This window comes from Emys orbicularis, chromosome 6, assembly GCF_028017835.1.
Source record: "Emys orbicularis isolate rEmyOrb1 chromosome 6, rEmyOrb1.hap1, whole genome shotgun sequence".
NCBI lineage: Eukaryota > Metazoa > Chordata > Testudines > Emydidae > Emys > Emys orbicularis.
In genome coordinates this window covers 49,047,241-49,063,662 of record NC_088688.1, presented here as the reverse complement: position 1 = coordinate 49,063,662, position 16,422 = coordinate 49,047,241, and the positions used below count along the sequence as shown (strand labels likewise).

At 46.5% G+C, this 16,422-nt stretch overlaps 1 protein-coding gene across 1 annotated transcript in view; it reads left to right on the top strand.

Moving 5' to 3' along the window:
* Positions 1-16,422, top strand: part of FCHO2 (FCH and mu domain containing endocytic adaptor 2) — a 207,857-nt gene that overhangs the window by 61,617 nt on the left and 129,818 nt on the right. The window contains exon 8 of the mRNA XM_065405887.1: positions 14,068-14,166. Within this exon, the coding sequence (XP_065261959.1) occupies positions 14,068-14,166 (99 nt within the window). The remainder of the gene's footprint in view (positions 1-14,067; positions 14,167-16,422) is intronic.

The window sequence follows — 16,422 nt, the reverse complement described above, 5'->3', positions numbered from 1 at the left end:
TAATGTCTTAATGGACTATTGAGTGTATCACATTGTGCTACCAGTTGGCAGAGATACTGCCCCCACTGTCCACCAAGGCTTTACCACAGTTCAAGCAACATCCTGTTCCTGTTTCTGAAATTTACAATACTGCTATGTAGAGTAGTCCAGTGATGTTTGTAACCATTATGTACTGAACTTGTCTGCTAGAGCCAATGCCAGATTTGGGAGAGCATTCTCTCTCTCTCTCTCTCTGCCCTAATGTAGATGGAGATATACCAGTATACTTTATTTTAGTTTGGGAATCAGAATAAATGCCTTTATACTTGTATAACTGCATACACAGTAAAGGGGTGGTTGCCACTTTAACTATGCCAGCAGGGTTAAAGCAGAAAATTTGAGTGTAGACAAGCCCTTATTTCTGTTTTAAACCAAGTATATTTTGGTTTAGCAGCTTCATTACGTTGATTTGGAACAGGTTTAGGCTAAACTGAAACAAGTCACTCTTAAAATGAAATAATTAACTGAAATAAGCATCCACAGTAGTTTGCACCAATTTAACTAAAATAATGCAAATTTATATACACAGATCCTTACTCTAGATGTTTTCTTAATTCTTGCCCTATCCTCAATGGTTAAGGAGAACAATCTTTTATGTAATTGAAAATTGTTATCATATCCCTCCTCAGTCTTCCCTTCTCCAGACTGAACAAACCCAATTTTTTCCATCTTTCCTCATAGGTCATGTTTTCTAGCCCTTTAGTCATTTTTGTTAATCTCCTCTGGACTTTCTCCAATTTGTCATCTTCTTTCCTGAAATGTGTCGAGAACTGGACACAATACACTAGCTGAGGCCTTATCAGCATGTAGTAGAGTTGAAGAATTGCTTCTTGTGTCTTGCTCTTACAACACGCTTGCTGATACATCCCAGAATAATGTTTGCTCCTTTTTTTTTTTTTTTTTTTGGCAACAGTGTTACACTGTTGACTCATATTTAGCTTGTGATCCACAATAATCTCCAGATCCCTTTCCACAGTACAGGAGAACCTCAGAGCTATGAACACCGGAGTTACAAATTAACCGGCCAACCACACACCTCATTTGGAATCGGAAGTACACAATCAGGCAGCAGCAGAGACCAAAAAAAAAAAGCAATACAGTACAGTATTAAACATAAACTGCTGAAAAAAAGTAAAGCAGCATTTTTCTTCTGCGTAGTAAAGTTTCAAAGCTATATTAAGTCACTGTTCAGTTGTAAACTTTTGAAAGAACCATAATTTTTGTTCAGAGTTACAAACAACCTCCATTCCTGAGCTATTTGTAACTCTGAGGTTCTACTGTACTCCTTCCTACGGACTCATTTCCCATTTTGTATGTGTGCAATTGCTTGTTCCTTCCTAAGTGGAGTACTTTGCATTTGTCCGTATTGAGTTTCATCCTATTTACTTCAGACCATTTCTCCAGTTTGTCCAGATCATTTTGAATTATAATCCTATCCTTCAAACACTGGGACAGCTGCAACACCTCCCAGCTTTGTATCATCCACAAACTTAATAAGTATACTCTCTATGACATTATCTAAATCACTGATGAAGATATTGAACAGAACCAGCCCCAGACCAATCCCTGTGGGACCCATTCCATGTGCCGTTCCAGCTTGTTTATGAACCACTGATTACTATTCTAAGTTATAGTAATAGAGTCTAAGGGACCACCAAATAGTCTGACCTGTATATTTCACAGCCCACCAGCACTACCCTGCACCCACACACTAAACCTAACAACTGAAATTAGGCCTAAGTATTACAGCCCCCAGGCAGAGAATAGAAGGGACTGAGGTGCACCGGCGGTCAAGGCTTATGCAATGGCAGGAAAATGATTAAGTGAGATATATCCAGATAATGCCAGCAAATAACCTGCACCCACATGCTGTAGAGGAAGGTGAAAAATCTTCAAAGTCACTGCCAATCTGATCTGAGGAAAAATGTCTTCCGGACTCCAGATGTGTGTGAAGTGTGTTTTGAGCCAGATTATGACTTGTGAATTTGAGAGGCTAGATTGTGATTGGTTTAAAAAAAAAAAAAAGGAAAAAAGAAAAAACAAACCATACACAAACACACTGGACACCAGGGGTTTTTGCTCTTTCAAATTGGTTAAATTATAACTTATTCCTCAATGAGTGCAGATGCTTTTGATGTCTTTGAAGAAATATGATTTAGAACTAACTTTATTGTTAAGGGTTTTTAAAAAAAAACATATGCTTCATATCCAATTGATAAGTTGAAGTAATAGACTGGATTTTGGAGTGATACTCTATATAAAGATGTATATAGATAGCCAGATATATATAATGCAATTGGTACACACGTCCAATGAAAATAGAATGTTGCATTTGCATAGTTGCCATTTCCATTAATTGAGATAACTCAGAAAAAATCAAAAGTAAATGTTGCAAAACATTTCTTACAAAAAAACAAGTGTAACCTAAGTACAAGTATGAACAATTTTAGTCCAAGGGGATAACTTTTTCACAAGGTTAGAAGGTAAGAAGAGAGGCTTGTAATAAGTTCCTACATAGGCCTAACTTTAGCATTTTTTAATAATTGAGGTGTAAATGCTTCTGTGGCTTTTTTAGTTTGAATGATTGCAGATCTGTTTAAAATTTCTATATACAAGGAAATATGTTTACTTACCAAATGTTCTGTGAAAGTCTCTCTCTCTCTTTAGTAGGTTCACACTGACCTAGTTACCTTCCCTGCTAGATTTGGGATTATATGTTCATTTTTGGTGATGTCACTTTATCTTTATTAAAGGAACAGACAGTTGAGGGTGTCAAAAACAGTTATGCATCTTCAGTGAAGTATTTGTATGTCAATCAGTGGGAAGTTTAATATCTTGGAATCCTGAGCTATTCAAAAGTCTACAGGTGTTAAATACTGGTTCAGAAATCCAGTAGTGACTTTGTATGAGCAGAATACAGTTCTGGGCAAGTAACTTTTCTTTTCACAACACTTTTTGAAAGCTTACGGGAAGGAATATGTCTAGTTTTAGAAAACAGGAGGAAAAAAAACATAAACTTGTACTTTAAATTGCATTTAAGCATAGTTTGAGTGCATTGTTTGCAACTATCTTTTTATGAACACGAATTCATGACAGCAGTAATATGGAAGCACAAAATCCTAGATAATAGGCCAGTTTTAATTCTTATTTAATACTAGCTTAAAAAAATATAAGAAGCAATTTGAATATAAAAGCAAAATGTCTAAATATTAATTAGTAAATGTTCTTCCTTGGATTATTAAAACAGGAATTTGGAAAACTTTTTATTGCATTGAATTTCCACATGTTCATCACTTACACATTTTGACAAGATGTCTGTGAAAGTTTAGTAGATATGTCTATTTCTTAAATAAGAGTAGAAAAAGACTGCTAAATCATACCTTCCTTTTATTTTTTGTTGATCAGGTTAGAATCAACTTCTCAGTAGTGAATGAGAGGTGATAGATTGAGTGGTGGTAGGCCATGAAGGGCCATAAAATTGAAGACTTGTAATTTGTTCAAAGTGATAATGAAGGGGGAGTCAATAGGGGAATGATAAGAAAGAGGTGGCATGATCAAAGCAATGGGCTAGGGAAATGATCTTCACAGTAGCATTCTGAATGGATATGAGTAGGGCAAGATTGCATTGTCAAAGCCAGAGAAGAATGTGGTGGTAATCGAGACTCAAGATGAGAGCCTAGACACTGTCTGGATAGGAAAGACGGTATTTTAGAGATGTTCTGCAGAAAGAATGAGCAAGATTCAGATATAGCTTGCATGTGAAGACCTAGAGAGAGGCCCAAGTTGAAGATGATGCCTAGGTTACAAGCCTGAGTGACAGGCAGGATAGTGGTGGTGTCACAGTGATCAAGAGAGGACATTGCAAGCTGGGTTTGAGGGGAAGAGATTAAAAGATCTGTTTTAGCCATATCGAGCTTGAGCTGATGACTAGATATCCACAAGGAGTTGTCGGAGAGGCAGGCCAAGGTTTTAGTTTGGACAGGAGACAGGTGTGGATCAGAGAGGTAGATCTGAGAGTTGTCAGCATATATATTGGTAGTTGAATTTGTTTGTGGGTGAGATTACCTAGAGATAAAGTGTAGAGGGGGAAGAGAAGGGGACCCGGTTGAGACAGAAAGCTTAGGGTGAAAGGGCAGTAGCTGGAGAAGCAAGTGGAGACAAGGGTGGAATTTTTTAAGATGATAGAAAGTAAAATAAGTTGTATTGAGGGGAAAGAGCCAGAGGAAAGTCGGAGGTTAAGGGGGGTCTGAGAGTATGTTTGAGGGAGATCAGGAGATGGGGTAAGGTCACTGAGACAAATGGAGGGGTTAGAAGAGAAGAGCAGATGAAAAATTTGCCTCTGTGACAGGGATGAAGGTGAGAGTTGTTGGAGGCAAAGTGGGGAAGGGAAGGCAAGTTGAAGGGAGGAGGAAGGTCACATATTTTGTCAATTTTGTTTTGGAAGAAATTGCCAACATCCTGTACAGCAAGACACCTGGAGACAGGAGGAAGTGAGTGAGTGTTTGAGGAGTGAGTCAAAGGCAAAAATACAGCTGACATTGTGGGCATGGGATTCAATAAAGTTGAAATAGCAGTTCTTCCAGTAGTATCCCTGTGGGTGCTCCATTTTAGGTGTGCCCGCACCCATGTACCTTTGATCAGAGATTTTAGTTAGGCAGTGCCTGTTTGGCCTGTTCATGCACTCCAGCCCCCTTCATGCCCTGCACCGAGGATATATAGATCTGCACAGGCAAACAGTCCTCAATTCCTTCTCAGCTGCTCTGGATATCTAACATGCCTGCATCGTGACTAGCATTACTGTTTTTGTACTTTAGTTGGTTTAGTTTAGTTAGCAGTAGTAGTTTATTTAACCTGGTAGTTATTTTAGAGAGGTTTTTCATGTGATTACAATCTCTGCCTCCTCTAAAGGGAGCTCCTCGGGGGGTGGTTCTTGCCATGGTATGCTGGGATCCCTGGAATTCAAATGTTGCCTCTCCTGCTGGGAATCCATCCTAGTTAGTGATGGACACTCTTAGTGCCTCTGCTAAATGGGAGACACTCACATACCCGCAGCGTGCAAGATCTGCATCTCTTTTAAAAGCTGATCAAGGAAGAACAGAGAAATTAAGTTCTTCTTCGAGTGATTGTTCACGTCCATTACACATTAGGTGTGCGCGCGCCTCGTGCACGAACGTCGGAAACTTTTCCCCTCAGCGGCTCCCGTCGGGCCTGCAGGGTCTCCCCTCCCGCCACAGCGGCGCCCCGCTCTCGCGTATATATATCCCTGCCGGCCCGACCCTCCCTCCAGTTCCTTCTTACCATCCGTGGCGACGTTGGAACAACTCTGTCTCTCATCTGAGAGTGTCCCTTAGCGTAGTAATTAGTGTTATCTTGACAGTTATCAGTTCTTTAGTAGTTAGTGTTAAGCTTAGCAGTTATCAGTTCTTTAGAAAGACTCAAACTTCTTTGTGTTAGGTGTTTGGTCAACCCCGGCACCGGCCCTGGGCGGCGGGGCATGCCACACGCCCACGGCTTCAAGGCTTGTGCCACGTGCCGCAGGCCTATGCCATTGAGCAATCCACACGACTCGTGTCTCCGTTGCCTGGGGGAAGCACACCAGAAGGAGCGCTGCAAGATCTGTAAGGCTTTCAAGCCTAGGACTAAGAAAGAGAGAGACTTTCGCCTTAAGCAGCTGCTCATGGAGTCGGCGCTGCAGCCCTCCACTTCGACGGCACCGTCAACCTCGGTGCGGAGTGCCCCGGCATCGGTCGGTGATCCGGCACCAGTGGGGCACCCTAAGCCCTCGGGACCGACTCAGCGGGACCGCCTCCGGCACCGGTCGTCTTCGCCGGCGAAATCGAAGGGCCAACCCAAGGCCCGAGGACGTTCCCCGCATAAGAGGGTGGCGCCCGCGAAGACCTCAAGTGCGCCTAAGGCCGTTGCGGCCCCAGCACAGATCCCGGTGTCAGTGGTTCCGGCGCCGAAGGGCCCGTCGAGCCCCGGGATAGGCACGTCGAGTGAGGAGGAAGGGCTGGAGGGCCTTGTGGAGCAACCCTCCACCCCGGACACATTTGAGGCAGCAAAGGACCTCATTGAATTGTCCGCTGAGGGCCCCCGCCAAGCCAAGGACAATTTGCTGAGACTGCCATCCAGAGGCAAGCCGGCAATGGTGCGCCCATCACAGTCGCCATCTCAGCACCGTTCACGGCGCCGGTCCCGGTCGAGCTCCGCCTCGGTGGACTCCCGACTTCCCTCCGCGCAGAGAGCCGCACAACCGGCGGGCAGCAGTAAGCGCTCGGCACCGACCCTGCAGCCCTGCTCGAGTCGACACCGGGACGTGTCACTCACGCGATCCCCGGAACCGGCCACCCGCAGTCGTTCCCGGTCCCGAGGGCAACGGTACCGATCCAGGTCCAGGTCGGCAAGACGTTACTCCCGATCACGGTCACGGAGACACCACTCACCGACCCTGGATCGGCACCGTTCCACGGCACCACTGTGGCCTTCCAGATCACCGTCCGTGGTTTCGGACGTAGACTCGGGCCGGTCCAGTAGATATGCCCACAGGGCACAGGCCAGTAGGGAGCACGAAGCCACTTGGCATCCGCAGTGGGGACAGCCCGGGCACTGGCCGTTCTGGACCCCTTGGGCCTACCATCAGCAAGGCCCCCCATCCAGGACCTCGAGATCGGGCCTCTCGGGACACCGGTCTCGCTCTCCGCAGTGGCGCTCTCCCTCGCACAAGGAGGCCACGGTCTCCAGACCGCCGGGCAGACTCGGCACCGAGCTCGGCACCGTCTCAGACCCACGCCGTAGGGCGGTCTCCAGAGGAGCGCCCAGCTGATGAGGAGTTGCAGGAGGAGGAAGACGTGCAAAAGGCCCTGACCTCTTCCTCCTCGCCAGACGAAGCCGTGGCGGGCACAACAGTGTCCGGCCCTCCCCCGATTGACCATCGGGCGCACCAGGAACTGCTCCGCCGAGTAGCCCTCAATTTGGGATTGCAGGCGGAGGAGACGGTAGAGCAGGAGGACCCCATGGTCGACATTCTAAGCCCTGAGGGCCCCTCCAGGATCGCGCTCCCGCTCATAAAAACGGTCCAGTCCAACTACAAAGCAGTATGGCAAACGCCGGCCTCCAGTGCACCAACTGCAAAAGGTGTGGAGAGGAAATACTTCGCCCCGTCTAAAGGGTTCGACTTCCTCTTCTCTCACCCAACTCCCTCTTCGCTGGTCGTCCCTGCGGTCAACGAAAGAGAGCGACATGGCCAGCAAGCCCCAGCCCCCAAGGCCAAGGAGGCGAAACGCCTAGACTTATTTGGGAGAAAGGTCTACTCGTCCGGGGGCCTCCAGTTGAGGATCGCTAACCAGCAAGCGATTCTGAACAGACACAACTTCAATTCTTGGGCATCAGTCTCCAAGTTTAAGGAATCCCTGCCTCAGGGCGCCCAACCCGAGTTTGCGGCCATAGTAGATGAAGTGAAGGCGGTAGCCAAAACCTCTCTACAGGCCTCCCTGGACTCCGCGGACGCAGCTGCCCGGACAATCGCGTCAGGTGTGGTAATGAGGCGCTCGGCATGGCTACAGGCTTCCAGCCTTCCCCCAGAGGTGCAAAACACCATACAAGACCTTCCGTTCGAGGGATCGGGCTTGTTTTCGGACCAAACGGATGCCAGACTGCATAGCCTCAAGGACTCTCGAGCCACCCTCAAGTCGTTGGGGATGCACACCCCAGTGACGCAGAGGAAACCCTTCAAGCCCCAACCTCCACAGAGACAGTACCACCCTCATCCTAGACAGGAACCGTACCGCAGGAGGGGCAGGGATAACAGGCGTAGACGCAACAACACGCCTAACCAGGGCCAAAATCAGGGCCAAAACAAGCCGCAGCCGGGAAACAAGGGTTTTGAAGCTGCGATCGAGGACAGAGTACCAACCTCTATTCCGGACCCCCCTCTGTGTTTCAGAGACCGCCTGTCCCATTTTTACCGTGCTTGGTCACGAATAACATAGGACCGCTGGGTCCTACGCACGGTGGAGGCAGGCTACTCCCTTCAGTTTTCCTCGCCCCCTCCCTCACACCCCCCATCCCCGTCCCTCTTCAGGGACCCCTCTCACGAGCAACTCCTCATGCAGCAGGTGCAGACCCTCCTCACAGTAGGAGCAGTGGAAGAGGTTCCTCCGGACCTCAGGGGGAAAGGGTTCTATTCCAGATACTTCCTCATTCCCAAAGCGAAAGGGGGCCTCCGTCCTATCCTGGACCTACGCAAGCTAAACAAATACTTGCTCAAACCACGTTTCCGTATGGTCTCCCTTGGTACTATTATTCCATCCCTGGATCCGGGAGATTGGTACGCTGCCCTCGATATGAAAGATGCCTACTTTCACATCGCCATCCGCCCGGCCCACCGGCGGTTCCTGCGCTTCACTATCAACCAGCGCCATTTCCAATTTACAGTCTTGCCTTTCGGCCTGGCAACAGCCCCGCGCGTATTCATGAAATGCATGTCGGTGGTGGCAGCTTTTCTTCAAAAAAGAAGGATGCGCGTCTACCCATACTTGGACGACTGGCTCCTTGCGGGCCGCTCGGAGGCCGAGGTTCGCTCCCATGTGGCATTGACACTACAGGTGTTCCACGAACTCGGTCTACTGGTCAACGAACCCAAGTCATCGCTGGTCCCCGCGCAGAGGCTGGACTTCATAGGGGCAGTCCTGGACTCAGTGGCGGCACGGGCGAGTCTGCCCGTTCCGCGGTTCCTGGCCATTCAGAAGGCCGTGAGCTCCATCCAGCAATTCCCCACGACCACGGCCAGATGTTGCTTACAACTCTTGGGGCACATGGCGGCCTGCACCCACGTAGTCGGACATGCCCGCCTAAGACTCAGGCCACTACAGTTATGGCTGGCCCCGGCAGAGACCCCTTAGACCTGGTCATGACGATCCCGGCTCAGGTGTCGAACGCCCTCTGTTGGTGGCTCGATCGGCAGCAGGTTTGCGCAGGGGTCCCTTTCGCCACCCCACAACCCGTTCTGACGTTAGTAACAGACGCGTCGGACCTGGGTTGGGGGGCGTTCCTGGGGGACCTGCACACTCAGGGCTTGTGGTCCAGGGAAGAAAAGTTGCTTCATATCAACCTGAAGGAGCTGAGGGCGGTTCGCCTCACCTGCCAGACCTTTCACGCTACCATAGCAGGCCACAGCGTGTCAGTTCTGACGGACAACACTACCGCCATGTTCTACATAAACAAGCAGGGCAGGTCCCGATCCTCTCCCCTCTGTCACGAGGCACTCCTCCTCTGGGACTTCTGCATAGCCCATTCAGTCCACCTACTAGCGACATATCTCCCGGGGGTCCAAAACGGGTTAGCGGACCGCCTCAGCCGGTCCTATCACATGCACGAGTGGACGTTGAGACAGAACGTCCTGCGTTTAATCTTCCGGAGGTGGGGAATTCCCCAGGTGGATCTCTTTGCCACCGAGGACAACAGCCAATGCCCTCAGTTTTGTTCGTTCCAGAACCACAGTCCGGGCTCATTGGCAGACGCCTTCGCAATACCGTGGGGCGGGAGCCTGAGGTATGCCTTCCCCCCATTCCCGCTCATCCACAGGGTCCTCCTCAAAACCCGCAGGGACAAGGCGACAGTCATCCTCATCGCCCCGGCGTGGCCACGCCAACACTGGTTCACGACCCTGTTGGAATTGTCCGTGACCACTCCGATAGCCCTCCCCCTCCATCACGACCTCATCACGCAAGACCAAGGTCGCCTACTCCACCCGAACCTACCGTCGCTACATCTCACAGCGTGGTTTCTCTCTGGCTGAACGATATGGAGCACAAGTGCTCCCATCAGGTCCAGCAAATCCTCCTTGGTAGTAGGAAACCTTCCACAAGAGCGGCTTACCTTGCCAAATGGAAACGGTTCTCCCACTGGTGTGAGCCTCTTCACATCCAGCCTCTGCAGGCCTCAATCCCATCGATTCTGGACTACTTGCTACACCTCAGGCATCAAGGGCTCGCCCCCGCCTCAATTTAGGTGCATTTGGCCGCCATATCGGCGTTCCGCCCTGGGGAGTTGGGGGTTTCGGTGTTCTCCAACCCCACAGTAGTCCGATTCCTCAAGGGGTTGGAGAGGGTATTTCCCTACTCACGCCCACCGGTCCCTGCGTGGAATCTCAACCTGGTCCTGACTAAACTCATGGGGCCGCCCTTTGAACCCCTAGCCTCTTGCTCCCTCCTGCACCTCTCATGGAAGGTAGCGTTTCTCGTGGCCATCACATTGGCTAGGAGGGTATCGGAATTGAGAGCCCTCACTTCGGAGCCTCCGTATACAGTTTTTTATAAGGATAAGGTGCAACTGAGACCGCACCCTAAATTCCTTCCTAAAGTGGTCACGCATTTTCATATGGGACAGGACATTTGTTTACCGGTGTTCTTCCCCAAGCCCCATACGGACCCAAGCCACCGCAGCCTGCATACCCTTGATGTCCGTCGGGCCTTGGCGTTTTATCTAGAACGAACCAGGCCATTCCGCAAATCGACTCAGCCGTTGCGGAGCGAATGAGAGGCCAACCTATCTCGACGCAACGCTTGTCGGCATGGATTGTGCTTTGCATACGCACGTGCTACGAGCTCACCAACATACCAGCCCCGGAGATCAGGGCTCACTCAACTAAGGCCCAAGCGTCCTCGGCGGCTTTCTTGGCACAGGTTCCGCTCCAGGAAATCTGCAAAGCAGCCACCTGGTCGTCGGTGCATACGTTCACAGCCCTCTACGCGATCCATCATCAGACCAGAGAGGATGCGGTTGTCGGCAGGGCTGTGCTTCAATCAGTTATTCCTTGACTCCTACCCTCCTCCAATGGTAAGCTTGTGAGTCACCTAATGTGTAATGGACGTGAACAATCACTCGAAGAAGAAAAAACGGTTACTTACCTTCTGTAACTGTTCTTCGAGATGTGTTGTTCACGTCCATTACACTTCCCACCCTCCTTCCCCTCTGTCGGAGTCACCAGCAAGAAGGAACCGAGGGAGGGTCGGGCCGGCAGGGATATATATACACGAGAGCGGGGCGCCGCTCTGGCGGGAGGGGAGACCCTGCAGGCCCGACGGGAGCCGCTGAGGGAAAAAGTTTCCGACGTTCGTGCACGCGGCGCGCGCACACCTAATGTGTAATGGACGTGAACAACACATCTCGAAGAACAACAGTTACAGAAGGTAAGTAACCGTTTTTTTAGGCTCCTGATGGAGTAAGCTCTGCAACCAGCCTCGGATCTGGATACAGGGAACCCTACTGTACGCTGGCCTCCAAATTTTATTAATGCCCAATCAGTCGCTGATTTTCGGTCACCAAGATCCTCAACAAAGAACAACACGGTAGGTAGTGACTAAATTAAAAGAAAATAACTTTTAGCTCTCCTAGTAGAAAACTTCCAAAAAGAGCCAGGTCACTTCAGAGACCATGTGCTCCAGAGACTGCAGGTCCCCACGGAGGCTCCAAGCTGCTCCGGTACTGGGAGCTCTTTGAAGACTTCCAGTTCATTGAAACACCATTATACCAGTCATACCTCAGTACTGAAACCAAACCAGCTATTGTTGAAGCATGATGAATCTAGCAGAGACTCCATTCTATTTCACAGAAGCATGGTACATCTTCTTACTTCCTCCCGTCTGTATCTGAATGAATATCCCAGATTGTCTGCACCTGTATAATAGAAGCTGTCTGTCGTCGGTACTGGAGTCATCTGATAGGCCTTTGTCTCAACAATCAGTGCCTTTGGTACCTGCCCCATCTTCCAAGATGGGGCCACCAAAGCAGGCAGTTCCCTTGGTAGTGACACCGATTACTGCAGACCCTTGACTGATTTAAAGTAATTTACACCCAGTTCCATAAGAATTTAGATAGTCTAGAGACTGTTATGTCAGATGAGCTGGAATCCTCCTTGTTAATCGGTACCAAGCAATTGTCAGTACTGTGATCTATTGGGTCACCGAGACCATATCGTTCACTAGTACATCCTAGCTCTTCAGTACCGACTGCATCAGACAGGCAGTTGCATTCACCTCAGGCATCTGCTCCACTATTGGATTGTCAGGGATGATTCCTCAGATTTCCAGATTGTTGTGGGAATCCCCTGACTGTTCTACAACAGGCATTCCCCCACCTTTCTACTATGAAATTGAACTCTCAGGGACAGTCTCATACCCCTCCTTACTGTTATGACCAGGGTTGGATGCCATCTCCTTTGCCTTGTGGTCCACCTCAGTGCCCGTATTTGGATCTGTGGGCTGTTTACTTCTCAAGTTCTCAAAGCCTCCCAGTTCCTCCCAAAGGGACCATGGAGGGAGATGTGCCTCTGTCTCATTACTCCCTCCTCAACAGCCTCAGGAGAAGTCTTTTGAAGACCAGGAAGCTAGAGTGGACAGGGAAGACACCCTGCAAACTAATATTCCATCATCCTCACTAGATGAGGCCATAATTCTGCCTACACCTTCTCTCGCTGATGACTAAGCAGTTTCAGGAGTTGATGCCACTACAAGAGGTCCAGGAGTCCCAACATAAGCTTTTAGACATTTTACTTGCAACAGCTTCTGGCAGGATGGCTCTACTAGTGAATGAATGTTAGTGGATCCCACAAAACAAGCTGGCGCGCAATACCCACTGGCAAACGGGTGGACAAAAAATATTACGGACTGGTAAAATAATTCAGATCCATGCTTCTAGAGCAGATGCTTCTGTTGCCAATGCAGTCTTGTTTTCAGTGTTAGATCTGACTTAGAAGCTCCCACTTTCATCAAGGGATACTGCTCAGGAGTCGCCTGCAGTGGAGCATCCATAGGGACACTTTTGAAGGAGAGATTACTCTCCTTGGGCAATAACGAGTTGTTTGAGATGTGTGTGCCTGAGAGTCTCTGCTACCTGTCCTCCTTCCCCTCTGCTTCGGAATCTTGTCTGTCAGGATTTCACAGTAGGGAAGGAATTGAGGGCAGTTTCCCCATGCAATTTTTTATCCTCAGTACAGTCCACAAACAGCACTAGAGTGCATGTGCAGGCTGAATAGGCACTGCCACCAAAAATCTCCTGTCAAAGGTGCATGGGTGGAGCATCCAGAGACCCATATCTTGGAGAACTAGAGTTACAACACAAGGGAAGTAACCTCTCCTTTTGTTGAGAAGATGGCAGAACTCATAGTGAAGAGAACAAATTTGTAGTGGAGGAAGTCAGCCTGGTCATGGGATTTTCACTAGAGATGCTCTGCAGCATGAGAGCAGGAGCAAAGGAAGCAGATATCGGGGGTGAACCCGGGCTTGGGGATTGGCAGAGCAGGTTTTGTGGGGGAGGGAGTGGCAAAAAGATCCAGGGTATAAGAAAATGAAGCATGGAGAGTCAACAACCACATCAGTGGAAGAAAGGAAAGAGAGGGCTGAAAGAAGAAAAGTCATAAATGCTGAGGGAATGGAAGTCATGAAAAGGCTAAGTGATAGGATGTGAGGAGGGCAGGGCTGATGGGCAATGCTAAAAACGAACAAGTAAGTAATGGTTGGAGAGGGGAACTCAGCAACAGAGATTGGAGAGCAGTGCTTGTTGAAGACCCAGTCAAGTGAACAGCCCTTTTGTGAATGGGAGTGTTGAACCAGTTAGCTTTCTGTTTGTCTCCACAGATTTTCACAAGTACAGTTGCAGTAATTGTGTTTGCAAAAGTATGTATTGTACATAAGCTTTTCAAAATTGTACTCTGAAAGAGCCACTAGAAGTTAGTTATGCAAGTACTACATTAGTTACTTACTATTATAATTTATCTTCAAGTATACTAGAATTTGAATTTTTTAAAATGCTCAAATGGTTGAATGATGCATTGTGATATGATAGAATATCTTTCTAAGTATACTACCCAGCTAGTTTTAATGTATCCAAAAATGCCTGCCTTCCTCTCTGTGATTTATTTTTCTTGCCCAACCTATGTAATACTGCAGCTGTAACATCTCAATTCACTAATTATTTTAACTATATTAACTGTTTTTGTCATGACTCTAATTGCTTCTATTTACTACACAGAAATTTCAAGACATTGAAGAAATGCATCTCCTTCACATGAAAGAGATTGTAGAATCATTGTCAAATACTGTAAAAGAAATTCATTTACAAATAGGCCAGGTGAGTTTATTTAAATTTATCTTTATATTAATCTGACTATAAATATTTTTAGATTTGTTTCTTAGATTATGAAAAGTCATATCACTTATTGCTTCAGCAATGATTGCCAGTTTTTGGTCCATGACATAGACTTGTCTTCCACTAGAAAAAGGAGAGATGTGCCAGCAAAATTTTTTCCCTGTAACCTTATGGTTCACTTTATGACAATACAAGCTATGAAATTCAAATGTGTAGATGCCACAACTATTATAGTACATTACTCTTTTGCCTTTGTATGACTTCTTTATTACTTCCAATTGTGTAGACACACATGTCTTAATATGTAGGAGCAACATAACCAGGGAACTTTGAATTTTATAACTTTTGAGCATGTAAAATCACAGTCTTTATGTTGCATATATCTGTGGCTTTATTCTTGAGTGATTGCATGTTACAATAAACACACTGGGCCAAATTAATAGGTAATATAAATGGCTGTATAAGATACATGTGACCAAGTAGGTATAAATTATACTCTGAATAGGGTGTGTAGGGTTTTAGCAGGAAAACAAACAAGAGGGTATACATCTTTCTGTTTGTTTTTTCTATTACAGCCTTGTGCTCCCATTCTCTCAGTATGTAAATTACACCCACTTACTGAGGTGTAAATTACACCAGTGTTTAAATCACTTCTAACTTTGGCCCACTGATTGCATTTATTTGTGTCCTCATAATTGTTATAAATTGAAGTACATTCCTTATGTGCTTATACTTAATACATGTATGTGATGGATAGCTGCACTCGGTGTACATGTAGAGCCACGAGGGATATCATGCATTGTTCAGGATTATTCAGGGGCAGTATACACATTTCACTGATGATATGTTCCTTTCAACCAGTATTCTTCAGTCTGGCAAAGTACTCATTCCTTATCCAAAAGTATATAATGCTAATATTTCAGTTACTTTTTTAGATAGTTCAATCTTGATAAAAACAAAATGTTATCTATATTCTGAAAACTAAACTAAAACTTAAAAAAAAGCAAAACTGAATTTTATCAAACTCTGCAGCCAAACCTTATTTTTAGACTGAGAATAAGTATGAGAAATTTAAGACACAAAATAGCATCTTAACATAAATGTACCTCATTACCCATAATCACAGTTTCAATCAAGTTTCTATAAGTTGCTGTTCTCCTTCATGACTTCTAAATTCTAATGTTGTTTTTTTAATCAGATTCATATTTGGAAGGCTCTGTAAAGAATGCAGGTTTGGTTGATATAGAAATAGGATTATAGGTAGATAAGGATGAATCTGAATAAGATAATAGTACCTTTACAAAGAGGTCTGGGCTCTCACGTTGTTCCCCTTAGTATACCTATGCCATAGGAATTTTAACAGAAGGATAATATCTAAAAGTTCAACATTGTGTAGAAGTTCAGTATTCAAGATGGTATGTGTTTTTGAGGCATGAAAATCTCAAATGTTAAATGATTGATACTCTCAGGCAAATAGGGTTATGTTTTTTTAATTTCTGGGCAGTTCTCCTCCTGTGTCTGAAGACCATTGAAAAGGCTTCTCTATCAGTACCTGCTCTGGATAAATTCTGCAAATTATGAATAAACTTTGGGTGTTCAAAATTGATTTCTTCTTTACTTAAACGGTATATTTCCACCTCTGAACTTCCATACTCTTCATTTTAAGGACTATTTAAATACTTTGTCTAATTGGCTGTACCAGGTATTAGTGAAGTGATACAGGAACTGACTATTGAGAGTCCACTGGTTATGGCCTTAGTCATTCTGGAGAGAATGAATCAGTCTTTTAATTTTTAGAAAAGGGGGAAGGAAGGGGATTATCCCTGCTTTTAGACAATTGTCAGTGCTGTGGTTAAAAACCACTATAGTTAAAAAAGCCTTCTGTGATAAATGAAGGGGGTGGGGTAGCTCCCTTTTATGGACCCCCCCAGCCAGTTAGCTATTCTCTACCCCCTTTACCTGTAAAGGGTTAAAAGTCACTGTTATGCATAGGTAAAAGGAAGTGAGTGGGCACCTGGCCAAAAGAGCCAATGGGAAGGCTAGAACTTTTTTAAATTGAACAATAACTCCCCTTTTGTCTGTCTGTCGTTCTCGGGGAGAGGTAGACTGGGCTGCAACTATGCTGTAAGAAGCTTGGGGCCAGGTATGAAAAATCATCAGTATCCTACCTAGAAACTACTCATTTGAAACCCCAGATATGTAAGTAGATCAGGAAATGTCTAGGAAGATGCGATCAGA